General features: G+C 48.8%; 4 protein-coding genes and 3 non-coding genes across 7 annotated transcripts; 3 read left to right on the top strand and 4 right to left on the bottom strand.

Annotated features, from left to right (window-relative positions):
• Window positions 1-1,281: 1,281 nt before the first annotated feature.
• Window positions 1,282-4,178, bottom strand: FPRO_04305 (uncharacterized protein; the record flags this gene model as incomplete). Its single annotated transcript, XM_031229800.1, has 2 exons — window positions 1,282-3,037; window positions 3,091-4,178. 2 exons carry the CDS (start codon window positions 4,176-4,178, stop codon window positions 1,282-1,284), a joined length of 2,844 nt encoding a protein of 947 aa, XP_031080001.1.
• Window positions 4,179-17,596: 13,418 nt separating this feature from the next.
• On the top strand, window positions 17,597-18,418 carry FPRO_04304 (uncharacterized protein; the record flags this gene model as incomplete). Its single annotated transcript, XM_031229799.1, has 2 exons — window positions 17,597-17,995; window positions 18,047-18,418. The coding sequence occupies 2 exons, from the start codon at window positions 17,597-17,599 to the stop codon at window positions 18,416-18,418; spliced, it is 771 nt and encodes a 256-aa protein (XP_031080000.1).
• Window positions 18,419-18,802: 384 nt separating this feature from the next.
• tRNA lies at window positions 18,803-18,926 on the bottom strand. The gene has a single exon. It is a non-coding gene (tRNA).
• A 470-nt stretch (window positions 18,927-19,396) lies between these two features.
• Window positions 19,397-19,516, top strand: tRNA. Its single transcript has one exon. It is a non-coding gene (tRNA).
• An 854-nt stretch (window positions 19,517-20,370) lies between these two features.
• Window positions 20,371-21,180, top strand: FPRO_04303 (uncharacterized protein; the record flags this gene model as incomplete). The annotated part of the gene is made up of 1 exon (XM_031229798.1): window positions 20,371-21,180. The coding sequence occupies one exon, from the start codon at window positions 20,371-20,373 to the stop codon at window positions 21,178-21,180; it is 810 nt and encodes a 269-aa protein (XP_031079999.1).
• A 314-nt stretch (window positions 21,181-21,494) lies between these two features.
• rrna48 lies at window positions 21,495-21,610 on the bottom strand. The gene has a single exon (XR_004093511.1). It is a non-coding gene; the product is annotated as a ribosomal RNA (ribosomal RNA).
• A 52-nt stretch (window positions 21,611-21,662) lies between these two features.
• FPRO_04302 (uncharacterized protein) lies at window positions 21,663-23,677 on the bottom strand (the record flags this gene model as incomplete). Its single annotated transcript, XM_031229797.1, has 3 exons — window positions 21,663-22,922; window positions 22,975-23,554; window positions 23,604-23,677. 3 exons carry the CDS (start codon window positions 23,675-23,677, stop codon window positions 21,663-21,665), a joined length of 1,914 nt encoding a protein of 637 aa, XP_031079998.1.
• Between the last annotated feature and the right edge of the window lie 32 nt (window positions 23,678-23,709).

Here is a 23,709-nt window from a genome sequence, read left to right as displayed (position 1 = left end):
TGTCGTATCGTGATCAAGTTAGCCATTGTTTACAACCAACGACCAATATCTTACGGCATAGATTTCAATCCCGCTGCAGTATTGAAATTACAATGTCGGGCCCGGCCTGGCCTTTGCTGGGCATTCAGCCGAGGATACGATACCGCCTTGTCCCGTCCCGCCCCCCTCCGCCTTCAGTTCCACCTCTGTCTGGACTCTGAGGCCATCAAGAACCACTTACACAACCCGCAGCTTCAACGGCCCCCAACTAACGAACCCTCCCCCCAAAGTCGATGCCGGGATTCCCTTCCCTCGAGTCCGTTCTCATCCACATATCTCGCTATCCCGCCAACCAATACTCTGCCAAGCCTCTTATCACAGGCTTCACGCTACCCTCGTGGGGCATTTTCGAGCGCTTGTTCCCAGCATGGCAGCCTCTATGCTTACTGAATTTGGTACCATTTTCGGTCGTGTGTGCTGGAGGAAGAGAGGATCCTTCCAAGATACGAGATCAGCGCCTATGAGGTTGTGTCAGTCGGGATCCATATTGTTACCGCAGACGAATAGCCGCCCATCGATGTGAGGAGCAAGGCATTCGTGTAGGCACGAGTTGCCGGGCCTTTTGGAAAAGAGACGTCTGACCGTGAACTGTGGGAACGACACATGGGCTTGAGAGAGTCCGGCTCTAACATGGGAAGGGCATGTCACAGGAAGATCACGCCGCACACTAAACATGGTGGTATCCATGAAACTACTCAGGTCCCTTGTCAAAAGCGCTCCAGACGGTCTTGTCTCAGCCTGTAACAACCACCCGAGGTGATTCAGGTTGGTCTGGTCACTCACTGCAAACAGTATTTGCTCCGAAAGTCATCTCGTCTTGTCTTCAAAGTCCAACAAAGCGCTGGACGTCAATTATATTTCAACAGACTTGGTGTGGACCAGATGCCTAGTCATCTTGGTGCCTGCCTGGCTCAGAAACGCTCAGCTCACTCGAGATCAAATTTCAGAGGGTAAGACGCCAGAACTCCTTCCTTTATGTGCGTAGTGAGATATATCATACAATGGGGAATAATATAGAAAACAGTACAAGTCCCCCTATCCGGGAACAAACAAGTAACAGGGCAATCAATCGACTGGCTGTCATCGTATGCTATGTATATAACGCCATATCCCCCAATTCTGGTGCCCACCACCATGCCTGCAGTGTCGTGAATGCAAGAAGATGCAAATGATAAAAAAACGGTAGAAAAATCAGCGTCGTGTGGCAAGTGCCAGATATTTCATGCAATCCGCTTGCTCAAATCATTGTAGATAGTAAATGGTATCCATATCCCGAGGATACAGCTTCTCCATTGGGTTGTTGATTTGCCAACGAAGGATCTTCTCTTCTTCACGTCCTTCGGAGCTGTAAAAGACTCTGTAGCCTTCCATAGGACTGACCGGTTGGCTGCCTCGCTCTCGAATGCGATGCAGCATTGCGAGGCGTCCATCAATCGCCTCTTGCGCGTTCCGCACATTGTCCCAAATAGCAAACATGGCCTGAACCACCCCCTGAACCATGTGCACATTCTCAATGATGTCGCTTAGGTGGGAAAGACGGCCACTTGCTGTGAAAACATCAACAGCTTCGGTCAAAACCATGGCTAGAACTGGTGCCGGCCCACTGAGAACTGTCTGGCCTCCACGATGAAGTCGTACAAGTGCCTTGGCCATATCTAATACTTGTGTTGCATGTTCATAGCATGTCTGTATATTGTGAGATGTGACCTGAGGCGAAAGGTGTCCTGCTGCGAGCGTATGGCGACTGAGCTTGATCATGGCATGGTTGTAAAGAAGGTGCATGGTCAAGAAAGGTCCCAACTCTCCTGCCAGCGCTGCAGACTCAAGATTCGAAGCGGTGAAAGCCAACCGGGAAGGCAAGGCGTTGCGCCACTCTTGAATGCGCTTCAGGATTCGTTGGGATGGCTCCAGGTCCGTTTCCATCACGTTCGCTCGTCGAGCCATTCTATAAATCCGGCATACGTCGTTAGACCAGATGTGTACCATCTGGACTAGGTACGCTGAAATGCCAAGCTCAGGGTCTTGCGCGGTAGCAACGCTGGAGACGTAAGGGTTGAAAACAGGAGCGAATCCATCCATCTCACGCTCGAAGCTCTGACCGTCGGCGGGTAGGCGTATATAGATATCTTCGGCGTTAATCATGGCTAAATGATCAGGAAATCGACCGTCAAGGCGCTCTAGCATGTAAAGAGACCAGAAAGTCCTTCTCCTGGCTTCACAATACCCAGCCTTGTTCATTCCGAACGGAAATGTGACGAGGCCCGCTTCCTTTGACTCTTCGATCTCGACGTTCAGCTGAAGGCAAGCTGCTGAAGCCACCGCTGCTGAGATCATCTCACTAGCTTCAGATGAGCGGGAAATTGAAATATAGTAGAGTGCCAGTAAAACTCTAGTCTGAACCAACTGAATACAGTTGGCTGTGGTGAATTTCTGAGCATAGTGCGCAACAGATGCGTACTCAAAAGCGATGGATTTCGGTCCGCCAGAAAGGGCAACACCGACGGCGAGGATGCTGTACAGGATCATCAAGTCCTCTGGCGTCTTGCGGTGCCCTGGATTTACAACCCATGCCTTGAAGACGTTCTCGGGGATGAATCGCACGATCATGGTGCTGTCGAGGTGGACGAAAAAGTGAGAGATCACCGAACGAATAGACTGGGGGTCGGAAAGGGAGGGGTCAGTTCGCCAGGCTTGGCTGAGCACGTCTTCGGAAATTCGAGGGAGCTCAATTGCGGGAGGTTGAATGGGGAGGTGAGGTCTGGGAGCCTCAACAGGCGGTAGTGCATGCACTGGCTCACTCATCGAAACGTAACTATCATAACCCGATCGAAGCCTCTTGTGTGAGCCTGACTCTGGCGACTGGGGACGGAGAGTAGTTCGTGGCGACACCGGCGAACTGTTCTCACTCTCATTGGGTATGGTTGGCCCATTCAGTGTCCTGACATCATCAAGCTCAGCCGGTGGTGTCGATGGTGATGTGTTATGCCCTCCTCGAGGCCTAGAGAATGTTAGCAAACCTGACTTGGAGTGATTGATCGAAACAGAACTTACGCATTCTTGAACTTGCATACGCGACCAAACTTCTCGCACTGAACGCATCGAGGATAGTCAGGATCACATTTTATTTTCTTCTCACGGCATGTCACACATGCAATCGCGAGTCGTTTCCTGGGTTTCCCAGCCTTGGTTACACCCCAGTGAGCGTTTACTGCCTCACCATCAATTACGGTCTTGCAGTGACTGCCATCGTCGTAGAAGTAGCACATTCCCTCGCCTGGCACTTCAGTGGCCCTGACAAATCTAGGTAAGAAATGTGTTCCAGTCCAGATCTTGGGGCCCAGTCCATCCTTTGAAGTAACACCATCAGTCGCCGTGGTGCTTGGTGTTGGTGGGGGGATTGGAGCTCCTTGTGAAGACCCTTGATCGTTATAAGTGGGAATCACACGTTCCTTAGGACTTGGAAAGTGAAGCCGAAACTGGTCCTGTGGCGGTCGAAATGAACCATCTCGAGATCCCAGAGAGTACTCAGATCGACTTTCCTGATGTGCAGACCATCGGCCAGATTGCCCTTCAGTAACCGACTCCTGGCGGGCATGTTCGCCGTTACGGAATCTAGGAGAAGCTGAACCAGAGTAAGACCGTGGGAGGCCATGGGTTGGGTGTCGGTCCGCGTCGAACTTGTTGTCGTAGGTACGTGGTTGTGATAATGAAGGTGACAACGTGGGAGGGAAGTATGATGTTGAATGATGTCTATCACCAGATGGCGCACGAGTGCGATCCATGGGAGATGTAGTAGAATAAGAGTTGTTGTGCTCTGAAAGGGGTGAGCGTACTGGTCGGCCAGCTGGTGGTGGAGGTCCGAAGATACTACTCAAGGAAGGAAGTTGTTGTCGAGGTGCAGCTTGTGTGGTCGACTCTGGCCTTGACTGTTCACCATTCATCTTCTGATCTGCAGGCATTTCTGTTGTCAGAGACTTGTCATAGTTGTTCATGGATGGCGATGTAGGAGCTGGCGAGATCCAAGGTCGGTCCGCAGATGAGTTAGTAGAATAGGTCGATGCGCCAGGGCTTGTCGACTCTGGAGGAGTATTTGGGAAAACCAAACGAGGACGAGAATCTATGCTAGGTAAGACACCCATTGAGAGGACTACTCGATATGGCTCGAGTGGCAGCAAAAGAGCATTTGAGGCTGGAGAAACACTGCTGTAAAGAGCTTCAAGGTCGAATAATGTAAACCGGCACCGAATAATTGGTGGGGGGAGGTCAGCAATTATCTATCCCCCTCGGATCGGATGCAATTATTACACCAGCGGCGCGGCTCTTTTTGGGGCCAGCGTTGCTAAGACAGGCCACCGTAAAAGACGCGGTGGTACCCTAATACGGATAGCCCAAGACCAGGAACAAGCTGGTCTAGGAAGGGAAAGGAGGGGATGTACCAATCCTAACACGATCCAAACTGTCGGGTTGGGCGTGATGGTTTAAGACTAGGAGAAGTCTGCCAGAGGTTGTCGGCCGATCCTCGCCAAGTATACGTGGTTAGAAGTCACAAACGTGCAGAGAGAGGGAAAGAGAAGCCTCCATCCGATGAAAAACCAAGACGGTTGAAAAGTGATATAATCGAGAGAGTTGCCAACTTTCAGCATTGGCTGGTTGGCGATGACCGCCAACCGCTTGGTTAACGACCGAAGCGCCTCCGCGTGGTAGAGGCGTGGGCGTGGACACTTTCGCTGGGTGTGGCCTTGGCTCCTTAGATTTGCGACAAGACGGATCAAAGAACGTCCAACGGAGGTATCCATCCCTGTCCCAAGTCTCTCAATCCCAGTCCCCCAATCCCGCCACGCGAAATGCGAGTCCCGGAGCGCCTCGTTAGAGGTGTGCCGTTGCCCACACGTGTACGGTGAATATCTGTGGCCTTATTTGCATGGGACATGATGGGTCCCAGGCTGGATGACTTGCGGATACTAGCGCAGATGTCGAGCGATCCCAGGCTGCTGGCCATCGACGCCAACGGCATTGTGGGTACAGTACATATGTACATGACATGGCGTGCAAACCAACCCAACGGCTCTCGCACACCCCTAAGCAGTCCAGTGCTTGACGATGATCCTGTCTGCAAGGATAGAGGCATGGGTTGCCGGGCACCGGGGGACGGGGCCGGATGGGCGTGCCACGCCCGATTTCTGGGAGTGTGTGGCTGATAGACGGATAACTGACGGCTGATGAATTCCCAAGGCCCAGATTACCAGACGCTGGTGTTACGGCAAGCGACCAGCGGCCAGCGGGTTGTGGGTGATAGTGGATGAGCTCCATCATGCCGCGCGCGACGCAAGCCAATCTTCAAGAACGGGGTGTATTTCAGCCAGAGGGCTCTCAACAAGAGTCAGGGAACCCGCCAAGGGGTGACGCCTTGCGTCAGCAAGATCCCTGATTCAGATTAGGAAACGGGAAGTAAAACCCAGGATAAGCAGTTGAGTAATAATATGCGTCGAAACGATACCAGTACCACGGCAAATTTGTTCAAATACCCAGGCTAACAATGCCTCAACACCTTCCTCCCTTGGTAGCCAGGAGAGAGACTAAGCGAACCAGGGTCTGCTAGGAGAGTTCCTGTGAGCCCGTCTAGAACTTCAGCTCTTCCAGAAAGATATCCTGGTACGGGCGGCCGCCAGTAGCCGCGCTTAAACGCTGGAAACACTTTTTTAAAGTAGATAAAGTTTATGTCGAACTCTTTTTCCAACTCCATGTCGTGCAACGCAAAACAGTGAAGGACCGTACCGTTTGGCCTTGGCACTCTGTCAGAAACTCCTGCGTGGCGTTGGGTAAAGACTTTGCTCACTGAGTGTTGTGGCGCTGTTGGTGGAAGCATGTCACACAGAAATACTTGGCTCCTGTATCCGTAAGCCCTTCGGTAAACCAACTCCTCACAGCCCTCTCATATGCCATGCATGTACCGGCAGGGCACGGGTATGTAGGCAGAGTGCCGTGAACGAACAGAGGAATCGCCGGGTTTCTGAAGACCCCGCTGGAAAGCATAAAAATAAGCGACAGGCTACTTCAACTCAGCCAATATAGTTGAGTACTTCTCGCTCCATAAAAATGCTCTAGGTAGTAATCAATTTCTCTACAATAATTGAGAAGGGGGCGGAACCAGTGCATTATGCCCATCGAGGTGATTGTTGTCTATCGTGACCATAGCTGCGCGAATACTGTCACAGTAAAATGAATCGCATTGACCTCTACTTGTGCTCGGAATCACGCCGGTGACAGTACGGAGTAGTCGAGTCAGGAAGAAATAAGGGCATATATTGACCCCTGAAGCTCAGTCCGCCGGACTCCTATGATCCCACTGTTGACCCAATTGCGGCGTCGTTTAGCAGCTTCGTCTGGACTAATGGATCTGTACCACCTGCAGCTTGGGGTAAGACGCTAGAAGATGAGCGAACATTCAACCTCGCAAATGCACTATAAATTATTGCGAAGCTGGACTGGTGACAATGATCTAACGGGAGCGATAAAATAGTCTCAATGCCCGGTCGTCGAGCAATGCTGGTGGACTGTAGACAATCCGAAACTTTTGGCCCAGCTTGTACTGTCGTCGTCAGAAATGTGTGTGGCAAGCATTGATAAGGTAGTTGGCAATTCAGCCTTTCAGGTACAAAAATGTCACACCCTCGGAGCGACGAGCTCATGATCCGGCTCGTATACTCGGGTAGGCGGGAAGGCTGACTGTCAGCCAGTATCCGTTGTTAAACGGTTCATATCTGCATCATTTCGTAATCCAAGCAGCGCAAGAATGATATCTGAACCGCTTTTAGTATATATTGCGAGCGCCAGGGTGGTAGCTGGAAATTTGGAAATTAAGCTTGCCAGCCCAGTGGCTTGAGAGGCTAGAGAGGGAGGGAATTGGCTCTTAGACTCTGTGATGGACTCATGTCCGAGGAGCGCTGCAGTGGATAAGGCGCTCGGTATACCCAATTAAGAGACCCAACCTGAGATTTGCTGGCAATAAGGTGAAATGCCAAGGCCTATAACACGGGGGAGTGCTCGCGGGTTCTGATGATGCCAAATTTGGCAGGCTGCATAGCACTTCCTGGTTATAAAACGGTGAGCTGGAGCAACCGAGGTGCTGATTTGATGGCATGAGGATCTTCTCATGGTAAGACCGTTGGTAGCGATAGTACTCCGTATGCAATTGTTCTTACATAGTCCCATCCATCATAAGAATATCCAATTCTAAAAAGCATCGAGGCACTATTACCTATTTGCTTAATTGTTGGATATTATGCGCTCACCCCCTGATAAATGATTTTGATCCTCAGCCAGCTGCCAAAGCTCATGTCGATCTCCAGGGCGGGACAAATAGACTTTGCACCAGATTTACAGAGCCGTCGTTGCGGCACCCGTGGTTCTATCGACAGCTTCCTGGGGAGATTTGCTTTTCGCGCAGTGCCGACCATGACCCTAGGTTGCAGGTCCCCGGATCCATGGACATGACGTCTTGGCCGCGTGCGGCACATGGTCTAAAGGAGGTGTGGCATGTCACGGCAGTCGTACGATCTTTCGACGCTAGTCCGTACTGGGCGCCTCATCGTTTCGCCGTCATTCCAACAGTGGGGTAGGCTCGGATATATGTAGGCGTCCTGGGGCGTTGTGGGCGTGCTCAATAGTGTCAGAGAGTGTGGGTGTCCATTCCGGTAATTGTCAGCAGCAGCTTGGTATTACCGATAGCCTTGCCGTGACTGACTACCTACCTAGTTAAGTGTGGTAGCTAACTTAGCAGGAGGGCCCGAACGCATGCCGCACCGTTATGTTCGGCGAAACGAACGAACGACAAGTAAACAGATAGGGGAAATTCGAATGTGTAAGCCATGATGAAGCAAACCCGAGAGAATGGATTGCTCCACTCCGATAACACCCTTTGGCGGAAATAAAAGTATCAAATTGGGAAGCTTGCGAGCTCAAGTCCGTAAAGTCCGCGTATCCAGAGTCTGTCTGTCTATCTGTCTGCCTTGGAAATTGGCAAAACAACGAGTTGGGAATGACGGTCGTTCGATGACGATTTAAATTTCGTTGTTTCATGTTTGGGACAAAGCGTAAGCCACCAACACATGTCATCGAGAACCCAGGTACAAGTGCAAGTGCAAGTGCAAGTGCATTTCACTCGGGTTAGGTCGAGATAATTGCCAGTTACCCTTTGAGGAAGGCACTACTACCAATCACGGCCAACCATGCACCTGTTCTGCTGGGATGGATCTTCTCAGTCGGTAAGGTACCTTCCAAATTGACTTCCACTTCCACTACCGACGAGTTTCTGCACCTGCCAAAGACTCGGGTAGCACGTGCCACAAAGCTATGGGAAAAAGGTGATGCAGGGGTGCATCGTGAAGCTTTCTATTAAAGTTCCGACTACATGAGTACATAATTTTCTGCGTTGCGCCGAATATATTCGGGCCATGGTCAGAGTTGTATCGCTTCATACGGATCCATATGTCGACCAGGTACTGTCCAGCTGGTAGGTTGCTTACGCCGAGGTGGATTCGACGCGACGTCGCTTGCTGCAACGAACCAGCAGAAACACGGCTCAGATATCGAGGCGGTACGCACAGATACCTAGACAAAGCTCGTTGGACAGGGCACGCACTAAATCGAACAATTACCAGGCATGCGATTGAATCATCTTGATTCTGCACTCATACCAGATGGACTGGAGATCGCTAGGCTCTACTCTACAGCAGGTCACCGTCAACCCATAGCATATGCCGCTTGTCAAAGGAGTGCTCCAATGCAAACAAGGGAACACTTCCTGGCGCCCGCTGGCGTCGGCCGCCAGAGCATGGGTTCAATTAAAGCACAGGACATGATAGGACCTCGGTAATCTGTCTGTGCGAAGAAAAGCGTGTCTAGTACGTACCGTCTCGGCTACCGACGACACCCTGCCCTACCAGAACGAGCTGTCAGATCAATGATCACTCATCAAAAAATCAATCTCTCCTCATTCTGCAGAGGCTTCTACCCCGGATCCACTACCGTGTCGCGGATCGTACATGGGACCCAAGCAGGATATCTTTTCCGACTGCCTAATTCAGCTTCATCTCCGGCCTCTACCCGCAAAAACACTGGCAGGTGCCCTTTTCTCCTAACCTTTCCTCACACTTTGTTTGTCGCTCGGCCGAGTCCCCAGAAGACCGCATTGCTCTCCTCTTACCTTACTTGGCACATCTCTTGTCGCTAACAATGCTGCAACGTTGACGCCCAGTCTGTACAGATGGTTTCAGCTCCAGGTAGCATGGACACTATGGAAAAGATCAACAATATTAAAACCAGATATTTCGGTTCACAGAGATTTTATCCCCGCTAGGAAGCGCCTCACTACACATGTTGACAATTGGTCTTCGTCATCAGCGCCACACCCCCAAAAACATAAGACATTGAGTCTTGACTCTCCTGAGATATCGCTGCTGTGCTACGCGAGGGCGTATGAGGGGTTTAGGCCCCCAAGTGCCCCTCATGTCAAGGCTGCATTGAAAGTACGGTGGCTTTACCATACAACAAGGACACGAAGAAGATTACCATCTTACATCCTTGGACAGCATCATCACAAAATGCACGTATTGCCTGATACAATTCCTGCGCCCGTCACAGTATTATCAAGTCAGTGTCGGGCATCATAGACACTACAACTTGACTTACACTACAACTCTCATCCAAGGGTAACTGCCGCTAATCAGGGATGCCAAGCGGTTACCAGGATGTTCGGACCAACGTAACGTGGGCGCTAGGGTTCAAGGGGTGAGCGCAGCCTCCAGGCAACGGCTCTTGACAGGAGGCGCACACTGGTGTGAAGTTAGTATGACCTCCCTCTCCACACCGTTGGGCTCGCCGCTCACTTCTTTCTCTTTCGGTCCCGACGGGAACGAAAGGAACCTACATACCTTGACTCGGCATTTCACAGCCACACCAATCACATTGCAGCCTCATCGCCTAATATGGACAAAAGAGTTGAACCTCAAGAGCTAGTTCACACTGGTGCCTACACACGAATGTGTGTCAGACGAAACCGAATTGAGCTTCAGGGTGCAAGTTGTAACTTGCCTTGTCAACGAAGCTGTTACCACATTCGTAGCTCCCAGGTGTGTCGTGGTATCGTCAGCCTGGCGCATGTCCAGCCTCTCCGGGGTAAAAGATCGCTCAAATGGAATGGCCCCGTTATAATCCAAGTACGCTGCCCCATGGGTGCATCGTGCTAAGGGGCTGTTCAAGTAGAGGATATTCCTCCGAGTTAATCAAACTCTCGTACGGAACCACATGGTTGCAGTGGATCGACATAACAATGACATCGGCAAACGTTAAACCGTATATCCATCCATAATACAGATACGGCATTACGTTCCGCTTTCCCATCTCGGTTCGCCAGATATTCTGAGCACTAGATACGCACTACGCATCATCAAGATTGAGCGATCTCCAAGAGGAACATCAGGCCCGTCACAAACGACACGTGCGATGTCATTCGGTGGCTGAACAATGCTGACATCATGGCTCATGGCTCTCAGACATATCTGATTCGTTTATTTCCCTGCAAGCCATGCAATTACAATGTACACAATCGTGATACGAACTCTACATCCAAGCATGCTGCTCTTTGCCTTGGAGCACTTGATCACAACCTTGGACTAAGGGCGCATGATGTTGGCAATGTAGACAGAGCTGAACATGCAAAATGCTCTTTGGGAAACGTTCATACAGCTGCCATGACAAACGCGCAACAAACCCGCACTCATCCAGGGCCCCTGAAGAGCCTAAATAAAAACTCGCTTGGACTTACTGGAAGTAGACTAGAGCGAAAGGTAAACCGGCAATTGCTAGATGGTGCGGACCTGGAAATAGACAGATGTGCCGCGGACGGCAAATGTCGATCTTCGGGTCGGGTACTAGAGCCACAAGTCCGGAATTAACACTCCGCTGAAGATGGCCGAGCCGGTATGTTTACACGCGACAAGATACCGAGTTCCAAGTTCGGAAAGGCATTCGAGATGAACACATTAGGGCCGTGCAGATCATGAACTACGTACCACGACATCATCGAACTCATGAAGTCACCTTCGATCCCGCGTATGTGAGCAATACTGGTTGTGCATACATACTGTATGCAATTCCTTCGCCCTGTCATACACTACATACAACAGCATTCTCAACGTTCTCCTTGTCGCAAGGCGGACCCTCCTGTACGTACCGAGAGCAGATCCCCGCGGACGTCCTGCCGCGGAATAGACGTCAAGCGCGCGAGAGTCACACAGGTTTACAGATTGGTTACTAAGAAACGCGCTAGCTCTGATCTCCAATGGCTCGCCAATAGCCGCCTCTCTATGATTTAGACGGATTTCCGCTTTTGGCTTACGGAGTCGGAGACATTTTCAGACCCGGAGACATCTCCGCTGAGATTGGAAGGCATAAAACTATCCGTAATCTAAGCGCTGATAATTAGGTTCTGCATTCAGGGCCTCGTTGCGAGGCCAAAATGCACTTTTCAGTTTCGTCAGAAAGGTAGTTTTCAGCTGCCTCAGTTCGGCTGTTATCCTTGACTCCCCCTGGCCATGGCTTAGCAGTGGTCATCTTACACTGGAGCAGTAGCAGAATAGCAAAGCTTGCCTCGCGCCATCGCATTCCTCCAACAGACCGAACGCACGCATCGTGCCATAATTCTACGCTAGGGCAGCTCCTAGTCTCCCTATGTGTCCAGAGGAAGGTGTTATACTCCATGGAGTAACAGATAGGGCACAGCCTGACAACGGACAGGCAGCTCGCAACCTACTGTAATGGGGCTGTGCATCTGTTTTCAAGGTTGCAACTTTAAGTCCAATAACGAAATAATTGGCCCACTCGAGAAGCCCTTCTCGAATATTTCCTCGCTGATGGCGCTATTGGATGCTCTCCAAAGAGCCTCATCAATGTTGGGTTACGAGAAGGCAGAGGGGATTCGTTCTGTTTGAGTATTTACATATATATGATGAACATCATGAGCTCGTTCTTTTTTTTTCAACACAGTATCCATTTTTCAGAAAAAAACATTCCCTCGATTTGACAAGACGGCCGACAGTTTTGTATTTTCAGCTGCCACCGCAAGTCAGGGTCTATGTATCTTGGCTGGGAGATGAAAAAACAACGCAATGATTGGAGGGTAAATGTCCCTGCATCACTTTTCCCACCTCACATCTAGTACTCCGGCACTCTGAGCCATGGTACAGTAATTGCATTGCATGGCATGAGGGATGAGGGATTACGGTACATCCAGGGGCGTACAACAATTCGTACTTGACACACACTCAGTGTCGCACGGAGCCAGACAGAGCAGAGGCTATTTTCTGTCTCAAGCGAAGGTTGGGGGCCTAAGTGTATCAACCAATCATATGGCTGACGGAGTAATGCCGAACCTGTGCAGGGGGCTGACGTTTGAGAGTGAGCGGCGTCCGCAGGTCAGAGCGAAATTCGCTTGTGATTTTCCCGCTGTCACTCGCGGTATCATCCCATGTTTGGAGATGGATGTGCCTTGAATCTTGCTTGATACGGCCATCCCTTTCACGATTGTGCTTCGACAAGGTTTGCTGTCCCTGGTTTGAGCCTCTCGGCAGTATACTGCCTACCTGCCCACTAGTCCACTACATTATGCCCCAAACACGAGCCAATGTAGGTACCTACATGTTGAACAGCACTTCCACGCAACATGTCCTCTGTCGATGTTTGTACAGCTACTCCAATGTCGTTGGCCTAGTTGGAAGCACGGTTATCCCTCAGGTGGTTTTTTGTTTGTTCAACCAACGACCTGCCAAATCGGAGATGCCAGTACGTAAGAACTATCCGTATCTGCATCAGTGACATATTCAACACAAAACTTTGAGAACCCCATTTGTTTGATCGACAACGACTCTGAGCATCAACCCTGAGATCAGCAAGCATACCCTGATACCGTATTCTGAATGTGGTATTATTACGACAAGATGGACTTGTAAGGCGCACACAAAATCGACAGTACGTACCGTGGTTACGAACATACCATACATACCTACATGTGACACCGTCACGTATCCCGGTCATATATGACAGATTTGGTTCTGGCGCCGGCCTATTCACCCGATCTGGATCAGATACAAAGCAAAAAAAGCAACAAGTACCGGCATCCTAATGCAACAGTCCCGCAGCCTCCATGGGCCACGTCCTGGGGAGTCTTAGCCTTTGGGGTCTCTCTCCATACACAATCCGACAGTGCATTGATTGGATTGGGAATCCCTCTCTCTAGCTAGACTCTAAAATTCTAGGTACTGTACCCGGCTACAACGCTGTTTTTGGGCTGAGTCATGAATTTTGTGGGCTTGGTAAATTGATTGACTCGGCGAATCCCTCTCGGCATATCGCCCAACTTACTTTCACGGCATTATCTGACGGGCTAGGGTTTAGCGCCTAGAAAAACAGGAGAAACAAACAAGTGAGAGATCCACCAAGATTGGATATCTCGGTCCCGTACGGTAGCGTATTGTATCTCGTTACACCCCGAGGGCAGGGCAGGGCGGAGTGTCTTGCGAACGGGCGAACGCGCAACCAAATTACTTCTTTAGCCCTTCCTTCCTTCGCTCGCTCGCTCGCTGGCGTGCCTTGTTGGTGCAGTAAGATGCAATATCACACTGACGCGGCCGAGATCACGCCGTAGAGCGGCTTATCCGAACCCCCCGACCCCCATCATGAGTCTACGATCACAGGATCCAGGGGTCTTGGTCAGTCCATTGCAGTGTTGTTGGGTAGGTTGGATATAACGTTACTTGGCATACTCGAGCGGTGCTACTACAGTATGAATCTCAAGTGCTGTCAGTCAGCCAGTCACTCCCGTGTAGGTGAACAGAGATCAGCACAGCAGAAAGATATACATGCAGCACCAAATGGGCGATTTATGCGGCTCGTCCGGGATATATTCCGCTATGCCCTGCGCCGAGATATTAGGCGAGCAACAAGGTTTTGGAACTTCTGGGGTCGGGCGGCCGAAACTACGGACTTCTGTTTGAGAGTCGATGGTCTAGCCCAGTTGCCCAGGTACCACACCGGGGAGATCTGTGGCGCAGGCGCGAGACATTTTGATTGACACTGGCTCTGTTTTAACAGCTACCGGTGCGCCAGCTATGAACTGGCCAGGTATTTAGGTGCCGGACCCAAAACCTAAACCAACTTAGTGTGTTTCTCGGCATTTCGTGAAAGTCCGTAGATCGGGTAAGGATATCCAAGATGAAAAAGACGACAGTTTTTGGCTCCAAATTGTTTATCCTTCAGGGTATCCATAGAGCCTTGAGTCAAGTGAGTTCATCCTCATAGAACTACGAGGATTATCTGGATCGAAACTAAGCCCCGTCGATGCCGCTCTGATGCTGGGGTCAACATCCTCTTGTTTGTCTTGGCATAATACGGGATACTCTCGTCGTCCTGTGTTGGCTAGCTAGCTGCTTATCACGGTATCTCCCACGCGGGAAACCAATTCCGTGATGATGTACTGGTGGTGCTACAACCACCTACCTACGGAGTAGCCTTGAGAGAAATGCCTCCATCGTCAACCAACAGACCTCGGTGGTTTGATGGTATACGACTCAGCTCCACCGGTACTTGTGGCACCAAACCCGTTGTCGCTGTGATTCCGACGCCCTAATATGTTCTAGCCATGGATACGGAGTACGGATTCAGTTCTGAATACATACATTGTGTTGGGTCCAGTTCAGGTCACCCAATTATTGAAACCGGTAGTATGGTATGAGACCTGCGAACAGGTATCCCAAATTGTCGCAGGATTGTGGCGAGAGGCACTCAGTTACCAACAAGGACAACTGTCAGAGCGCCAAGAAACCGGGGTCTCGACATCTCGACCAGTCGGAAGAGCGTCTGTCCGATGGGTGTATTAAACAGGGATAGGGGGTTTCATCGCGGGTAAGACAATGGCAATGGCAATAGCAGTGACAATGTCGCAATGAAGATTGACATGGGGGCTTCTGCCACATGCGGTAATGCAACAGTCTCACATGCCGGTAAGTGGAAGTTCTACGGTTAACTTGTTTATTAATATCTCTTATTACCGGGAATCACATATATCCCTACGATATAGGTTAGTTGACTTTTGATCATATAGGGTGACTTAATATCAGAAGCTTGATATTGAATGCCTCTGTTCATAATAGTTTGTAGTAATGTTTCAATAACCGTGTTATCATACCGTGTAGTTTTTTTTTTCTCTCTTTCTCCTGTGTGTTTTTGAAGCATGCGGCTAGTATTGTCACGATATGTGTTGTTGTTGTAATGTATTTGGTGTTTAATGATTGCTGCAACTCATTGCTAGGGGTTGTAAGCTTAGGTGACACTGAGTAATTCATAAATGAGTTCAACGAATTCACATAATATTAGACACGCAGAACATGCCATAAAAACAAGAGCTTACCATCTCATAACCATAACACGTCCTTATTCGTTTGATAGAAGCATCTGGATCTCGATGCCAGGAGCTGGTATCATGACCTGCAATGACACAGTTCACAAGATCATCAGCAATAACAAGGGAGTGAGAATACAAGTTCAATATCTAGCAACAGAAGAAGGCTCGCGTATATTGAGTAGATATGACTAGTCAAAATGGAACAATTTTTGATAAGACTATCTCACGTGTATCGCTATTCTTCCTGTCCATGATGCATACTCGTGACCCATGGCAGAAATGAGAATACATTATTTCTAGGGCTGATGTCGAGAGAAGTGGAATAAAGCTGTCCCTATCCTATGAGGTATACACTGAAAGAACTGTACATGAGCAATGAGCCTGGGAGCCGATGACTGTCTGGTTGCGCTGATGCTCCTTGGTGCCCCTGAGTCCCATCGTGAAAGATGGTAAAGCCTTCATTTTATTCAGCCTCGATGAGACAAACACTCGAAAGTGACAATCGGAGTGCTAAGTAGTCATGTATGTTGCGTCGGATGCTCTTCTATGAGGAACAAGTGCCGAGAGATTGTAGTGACATGCTAATATGCCAAACTCAGAGACCTTCACATAGGGAGAAGACCAACGTAAGACCGTAGGAGTGAGGGAAGCAGGCCAGACGGACCTTTTTTCCCAGTGCAAGTAAAGTGTATCAAATCCCCCCCTCCCTATTCTCAGAACTGCACAACAACATGCAAATCTCTCCGCCAAGATCTGTATGTTGAAATGCAAATCCACCGAAAGTGTTCAGTGACGACTTGAGGGCGCCAAGATAAGTTAAAATGTAAGAAAGGTTCTCTATTAATCTGAAGCCTGATTTTTTATACTCCTTTGTTATCAAAAGGCTCGTGATCAACTTATACAATTTTCTAAACGAACTGGCTATCTCGAGTATAAATTTGATCGATGTGTGAAGTATTTACTATTTTCTCTGGATCACAGCCAAGTAAATGAGACATCAATCGTGTCTTAGAGTTATCCGATGTAACAAGCGTTGAAGTTGTGTGAAAACCTTGTTTCCGATATTGGCCATGTGGCCAAAGTGGTCGATAAGAGACTACGCGTATGATGCCTGGCTCTGGGAAGCCTAGGGAATGGAAAGTAGAGACCACTAGTTAAAATTGGAAGTACTTCAGAGTTATACCATATGACTTGCAGTGAGGTAGTATATCAAATAGTAAGTGTCGCTTGAAGTTCACCATGCAGGACACTCGCATCCGAGTGTGTGACCCTCCAAGATTCGTGAGCATAAGAGGGGCAACACAATGACGACTTAAATCAAGGTTACTAGAGTATCATCCGACCTTACACATATACTCAGTACCACCTTGTATGTGGATGACTGACACTGACGTTCTGTTGTCAAGCAATATCGAGGGTCATCACAGGAGGAGCGCCGATGTTTGTATTCATCTGACGCCGCATAAGTACTAAGGAACACTTAATAATATATGAGATGTAATTGTTCTCATGCTCATAGAATGAGAAGTGGATGAATAGCAATGAGTTTGTTAGACTGTTGTAACTTGCGTGTTAAAGGTTACCCATGACTAGCTTTTGACAAAACATGACATACACTCGATTAGTGGTGAAATAGAATCATTTGAGCTTTGCATAGAGTATTCAAGGAGATTTATAATCGAGAAATACGTTGAAAGAATCGATGCCGTTGTTAAACAAAGGGATTAGAACTAAGACTATAGCAAACCCGATGTTGTATCTGGTCACGAAAATAAACCGAAAAAGGGACATGCCAATTATGGAAAGATAACGTCATATTCAAGCGGGTGATTAAGGTTGTGCAACTATTACGGGTGAAATCGCCTCGCATGAGACAAAGTCGTATGACATTGTTGGTAGGATCAATAAAGGGAACAATGCGGCTTATTTCACGGTATATTACGTGTCAGATTTCGGGGTTGATTCAACATCAAACCCTTCTGTATTAACTATAATGCTGCATATTGATTACGTTGGTTTTGAGCTCACGAGGTACAATATAAGAAATGCGATAAATCGGCTTCATCTGCCCCTTGATCACAACCGTCCATTGCTCACAAGATGACCTCGCAGCTTAACTCCATCTTCCATTCCTTTTCCAACCTCACTCCACAGAGTCAGCGTCTGGCTATAGCAGCGGCAGCCGGGGTAATTATTGGGATCCCGGTCTTCCGTATCGCAGCCGAAGACTACCGTGGATATATTGCTCTCGGGCCTGGAGGTGTACCTCACAACCTCATCGGATGGATCGGCCAAATCCTTCTAAAGCCACTGAAGAAGGAACCTTTTCATACGAGATGCTATGATGAGAAGTCGTGCGAGGAGGCAGGTCCTAATGGACATGTCGCTTTCTTGAGTGAGAAAGATGTTCCTGTCCGTGAAGCACCGAAGCCAACGATAGGGAAGTGGACGGCACCAAGTCGGCAGTTGACGGATATGGCGAACCAATCTCTTATCGAGGTAAGTGTATTGCCTACAACAGAGTAACGTTCAACTAAGTAACAGAGTCAGGGCTACCAGTCATTCCTGTCATCTCTAGCATCATCGTCCTCGTCAAGGCTCAAGATCGCAACATCTCTTGCAGAGCGACGAGGCCCAGCCCTCTTCGTAGCCTCCGAGAAGCCTTCCCATCCAATCGCAAAGCGTGCAGGAGGAGAGATTGGGCATATGCATGGCAGCGATGGTTCAATGCATATCAACCTGGCTCCAAAGGATGCAAAGCTTGTTTTGGAGAGAGGCTGGGGTCAGCGTCACCCACTGAGTGGCACTGTTCTGTATCTGGGTAACGTGATGGTTTATGCGCCGAGGAACGAGGATGAGCTCGAGGTTGTAAAGAGTATCACACGCGCAGGTGTGAAGTTCATGCTTGGTGAGGAGTGTTAGGTCAGAGAAACGGGATTGAGGAGATATAGTATCGTGTTCAAAGGATGCGAGCGCGCTTTATTTATGACATCACTTCTCTTTCTATCTCTATATATAATCGCGTAACATAAAGTATACGAAGAGGTAACCTGAAGGTACAGCAATGTTGTAACTTAGTGTGATCACATGCTCCTGTCTGAACTCAGACGAAGTGACGACAACGGCGTCAGACATTAACGGCAACTGCAAAGTCTTTGCCTGCCAGGCATATGAGTAATACAGACAATGGATCAGCTCACAACCCAAAAATGATACAAACAAAGAAACAAACAAACAGTGTAATAAAAAACAAGATACAGACTCACAAAACTTACAAAAAATGCAAAAACTGCAAAAAAAGAAACCTAGCAATTGCACGTTTCGATCGTGCGACCTCCGGGTTATGAGCCCGGCTATGTCTGTTAGTATCATTGGACAACTGATGCGTGTTGTAGAGAAACATACCGCGCTTCCACTGCGCCAAATTGCTTTCTTGGTGACAGAGGGGGCTGAAATTGTCGTATATATCCCCTACCCCTTCTAGAGAGGAAAGAAAACTTAATACCCCTGATCCTAAATGACAAAAAGATTTAAGTAAATTAGTATAAACTTAGCCTAAGTTTAGGGTATCTTTTGCCGAGTTTATTTTAACGCCCTATCGTTAGGCCTAGTATTTTCTTACCCCCAAGGCCCTCACAGTCATAGGAGCGGGGGCGGGGTAAACTTAGCACACACAATCCATAGCATAGTGCCAGAAGAAACAAATCAGTTTATGGTATTATTAGCTGTTTACAATAAAGTTAAAAATACAAGATGTATTATAAATCAGTTTTGCATTTCATGAGATAGAATTTACTAGAACATAAAGTGTGCCCTTATATTGAATAAGGCTTTATTTTACCCAGACGGACAGCATCTCAATGATAGTGGGACTTTGCAAAGCCGCCTGTCACCCAAGAAAGCAGCTTGGCGCAGTGGAAGCGCGGTATGTTCAACAAACTCCATCCAAAACTACAAAGCTAACTCGTCCCAGCCGGGCTCATAACCCGGAGGTCACTGGATCGAAACCAGTAGCTGCTATGGTATTCTTTTTTTTTTACCCTTATCTAGAGCAAACTTGTTTATGCTGTTTCTCCACACTGGAATTGTCTTCCAGGTCATGTTTTGCTACTGCTGCACATTCAACATTTATGAACAGGCTTGGGTGATGCTTGCCTACAGAGTTTCGAGCAAAGACTCTGACTCAAAACTAACAAGCATATTCGCTTTGTCCAAGTTGATCATCTGCCACTGATACGACAGTAGCAAAAGGAATCAGTATAAGGTATGTTGGAGTATGCCGCTACGATGAACCCCAAGTCTCTAAAATGGCACTGATCCTCTACAGTCCAGCTTTGGCGCTGCCAGTCGAGGCTATGCACTTGGGGTAACAATCAAACTTACATCAAAGGGACAAGCCAAGAGCTACAGATCTATTTGGCCACATTTTTCCTTGTTTTCGCATAGCATATCTCGAAGCTTGAATTGCGCCGCAATGCTCGTCTATCTGTGACATCTTCACAGCCCCCATTCTGGAGATGATAGAGCGCCGGATATAAGCCCTAAAGGTAAATTGACCAACCCGCCAGCCTTACAAGGGCGCCTAAAAACGTCATAACCAATCGTTAATACCGAGCTAAGACTGCGGCAGTGCCTCAGCGGCGTGGAGATCTGCAGATCTTTCCCGTAAACAGTAGCAATGCAGCGCTCACCTTTAAGGAGAAGGATCACAGCAATTGGGTATATAAGATGAAGTAATTGCCAAGGTACAGGAATGATATCGATTCAAGAGAACAAGACAATCAAATACAAAGACTTGATCATAAACACTTTACACAAACACATCTTTTATCATTCTATACCAACTACCAACTTCTTACCTTACACATCTCACAATGGGTCACTCAAACTCAACACTTCAATCTCATCAGCTCTCAGCTGGTGGAACCGAAAAGGGAATTCCACCCATCATCCGCGTCTCATATGAATCAGGCTGGAGGAAATACGCCTGCTTTGCTCGCATGAAACTCTTTCTTAGTGGCCCCAACGGCGAGCCTATGTACACACTCAACTTCGCCAAGGGCTTATACGGCGACATCATCCTCCACAGCGGATCATCCATCGACTCACCACCACTGGCTGCTTCTGGTAGACAGTCGAGCCTGCGCGATGATTATTTAATCACATTACCTTCACTTTCTGGTAATGCTCCTCAAGAGGAGATCCTCCGTCGTCCCAAAGGACTCAAGGGACGATTCTGGTTTGCTATCCAGGTCGGCCATGGCCTGGACCAGCGCGTAGAGCGTTTCGAATGGCGACGCTCTCGAGGCGCTGAAGTCAAGAGCGTTGGTCAATCACGCTGGGGCGGATACAAGCTCGTCCGTCTTGGCAGCACAAACACCAAAGAGGAATACTCCTCCAGCGAAGAAGATCTTCACGATGGTAGCACCAACGGAGAGGGCTACACCAGCGACGGCAAGGAGGTCGTTGCTGTTTGGGGAAGCACAAACTGCCTCAAGAGTTTGTCGGGTGTTGGAGAGTTTCAATTCCGAGGAAGCGGTGCTACAGGCGAGTTGGGCCAGTTGTGGGCGTTGATGGCTGTCATGAGCTGCATGTCGATCTGGCAGAAGGTTCAGAGAGATAATGCTACGGCTGGTGCGTCATCCTCATCGGCTGCTTCGGCTTCTGTAGCAGCATCTGCTTAGTCGATGCCTGTGTTTGTGTTGTTTGTATTGTACATCATCAGCGAGTGTTTCTTTGTTCAGAGAGGGTCTTATGATATCCAGGTTGCGATAGTGTCTTTTCCACGATAGAAATTAGAGTATCTCATATTTCTTCTGTTACATGATCATGCCGTAAAGTGAACTCAGTGATGTCCTTTCGATGATGGTCAAGAGATTGAGCATTTTCCATGAATGTCTGGAGCTGTACGGATACCTGCCTCATGCATAGCTCAATCCGCCCCCACCATGAACCCACAGTAAAAATCTATTCTCACGATAGCTTCATCGCCAAAAATTACATACAACAGCGGGGATTCGCTGGTCGTCACCGACCCAACTACTAATCCGCCCCTTACCAGCTTGACTATGGGAGAGCGGACGGGATCCCGTATTTTCTGGTAGGTATGGTCGTATGTGCTGTCTGTATGACCAAATGCAAGTTACATGCTGACCTCGTTCAAGCCTCAGTGGTGTCTTGCCCTCTCAACCAGACGTTCAGCACACATGCCAATTTGTTGCTGACCCTCATTGGAGCTCAGATAGGCCTCAGCCAGACGTTCAATCTCATCCATGCGTTCCACAGCGGCGAGGTCAATGGCACCGAGTTCAAGTGTCCCGTTGAGTCGAAAGTACCCTTCCTTCCTGATATCTGCGAATCTCGGGTCTTCAAGAACAGCTCTATGATGCTTCTCTGTGCTCGTGGCCATGTTAATCATGTAGTTCATGAAACCTGCAAGTCCTGCGCTTGCGTCTGAGGCTTGGTATGCACCAGTACCAACACTAATCACAGTGGAGATCTTATCATCCGGGAACTCCTGTTTGGCTTCTTCGATTACTTCAATGACGGGGTTATTGCTCTCGAGCCCACCATCGAAATAGGAAACACCGCCCGCTTCTATGTGTGGGAAATACATTGGCGCTGCTGATGTTGCTCGTGCTGCTTCCCAGATCTTGAACCTTTCAGCTGGAGCATTTGCTTGTTGGTCGAGGGGTTCGTATGATCGTATTCGCTTCACCTTTTCCTCGTACTTGGGCACGGCACAGACAAAAGAGTACGTGGCAGACTTCATGTCAGTGATGAGAGTCAGGTCCTCCACTGTACAGCCACTTTGCCTCAGCATAGCCGAGTCACTGGGAAGAAGGTTCTCTTTGACGGTACGACAAACGGCTTCTTTGAGTTTATCGCCATCAAACCATGGCCAGCTTAGAGCAACATTGCTGGCCTTGCGGAAGCTCTCTAGGAAGGGCACCTTGAATTTCCTAGAAAACACTTCCTTGGACAGTGACTTGTAAGCTTGAATACAGAGCTGAGTGTCCATCTGAAGCCGACCGAGCATGATAGCTAGTAAGCCTCCTGTACTTGTACCGCCAATGAGGTCGAAATAGTCGCAAGGCTTTTTGTTTTCTGCACCAGAGCCTTCAAGGCGTCGTGTCTCCTGCATCAGCCGATCAATGATGATGATGCTAAACAATCCTTTGACACCGCCTCCATCAAGTGACAAAAGACATAGACCTCGAGATTCAGGCGCGATCGGCCTATGCAGTCGAGTTTCGACGTCCATGGCTCGAATCATGAACGAATCAAGAGCGTCGAGTACACGAGCGAGGTTCTCATCTCGTGGACTTTTAAAGCATACGAGGGACTGGTGGTCGAGATCCAAGGGCATGGTAGGAACAGGACGGGCGACCAGAGTTGATTCATCCTGAGTAATAAGAACACGTCTCTGGGCTCATGTTAGCTTCAGATCTGGAATATGAGTGACAAGATTCACTGACATTCAGTCCGCCGGGCCCCTTGGTTTCGTAGAAGCAATTGATGAGGAGGTTCTCTCCACCAAGACGACGAAAGGCATGGTTCACACGAAAGGTGGTATACATTGCCTTTTCCAACTCATGAGAGTGGCCGCCCAATGTACCTGAAGCCCCGCGGCTCAAAGCTCTCCAAAACTCGGGAACTTCAAGCTTAGCCCGACTCATGTCTCTGTCTTTATGGATTGTCCCAAAGAACACATACCCACGAATATGGCCATGAAGAGCCTTGTAGTCTGCATCGTCTGTGTTGGAAGGGTGTGTAGCAACATACACCTGCTTCAGAATAGTGCCACCAAAGCTATGACCGAGGAAGATAATCGGTGACTTTGAGCGGTTCCCTTGACGACGGTCTCTGATGATATCGTGAATTAGACCGTTTATGTCAGGAGGGTGTGCTGACAAAATAGAGAGCATATCTGGGTAGTTGAGAGAGAGGATTCTGCATGATGGGAACTTGGGTATGAGGGCGTGCTTGAGCCAGCAGTATCCGAAGGAGCTCCATGTACGATTCCAATCGCCTCCTAGACCATGAAGAGATACGATACTGGGAACAACTTGTTAGTGTTGGTCTGGCGGCATCGGCAGCTGCTTACTCTGCAGATGCTTGATCCGTTGCGTTGATCCCGCCTGTAAGAGAATGGATCGTCCGACTACTATACGATGCCATTTTGAGTTGGTGATGCAATTTTGTGACTGATG

The sequence above is a fragment of the Fusarium proliferatum genome (genome assembly GCF_900067095.1).
Source record: "Fusarium proliferatum ET1 genome assembly, contig: FPRO_scaffold004, whole genome shotgun sequence".
In the NCBI taxonomy this organism is placed as follows: domain Eukaryota; kingdom Fungi; phylum Ascomycota; class Sordariomycetes; order Hypocreales; family Nectriaceae; genus Fusarium; species Fusarium proliferatum.
The sequence above is the reverse complement of the archived record's forward strand: the minus strand, read 5'-3'. Positions and strand labels throughout refer to the sequence as shown.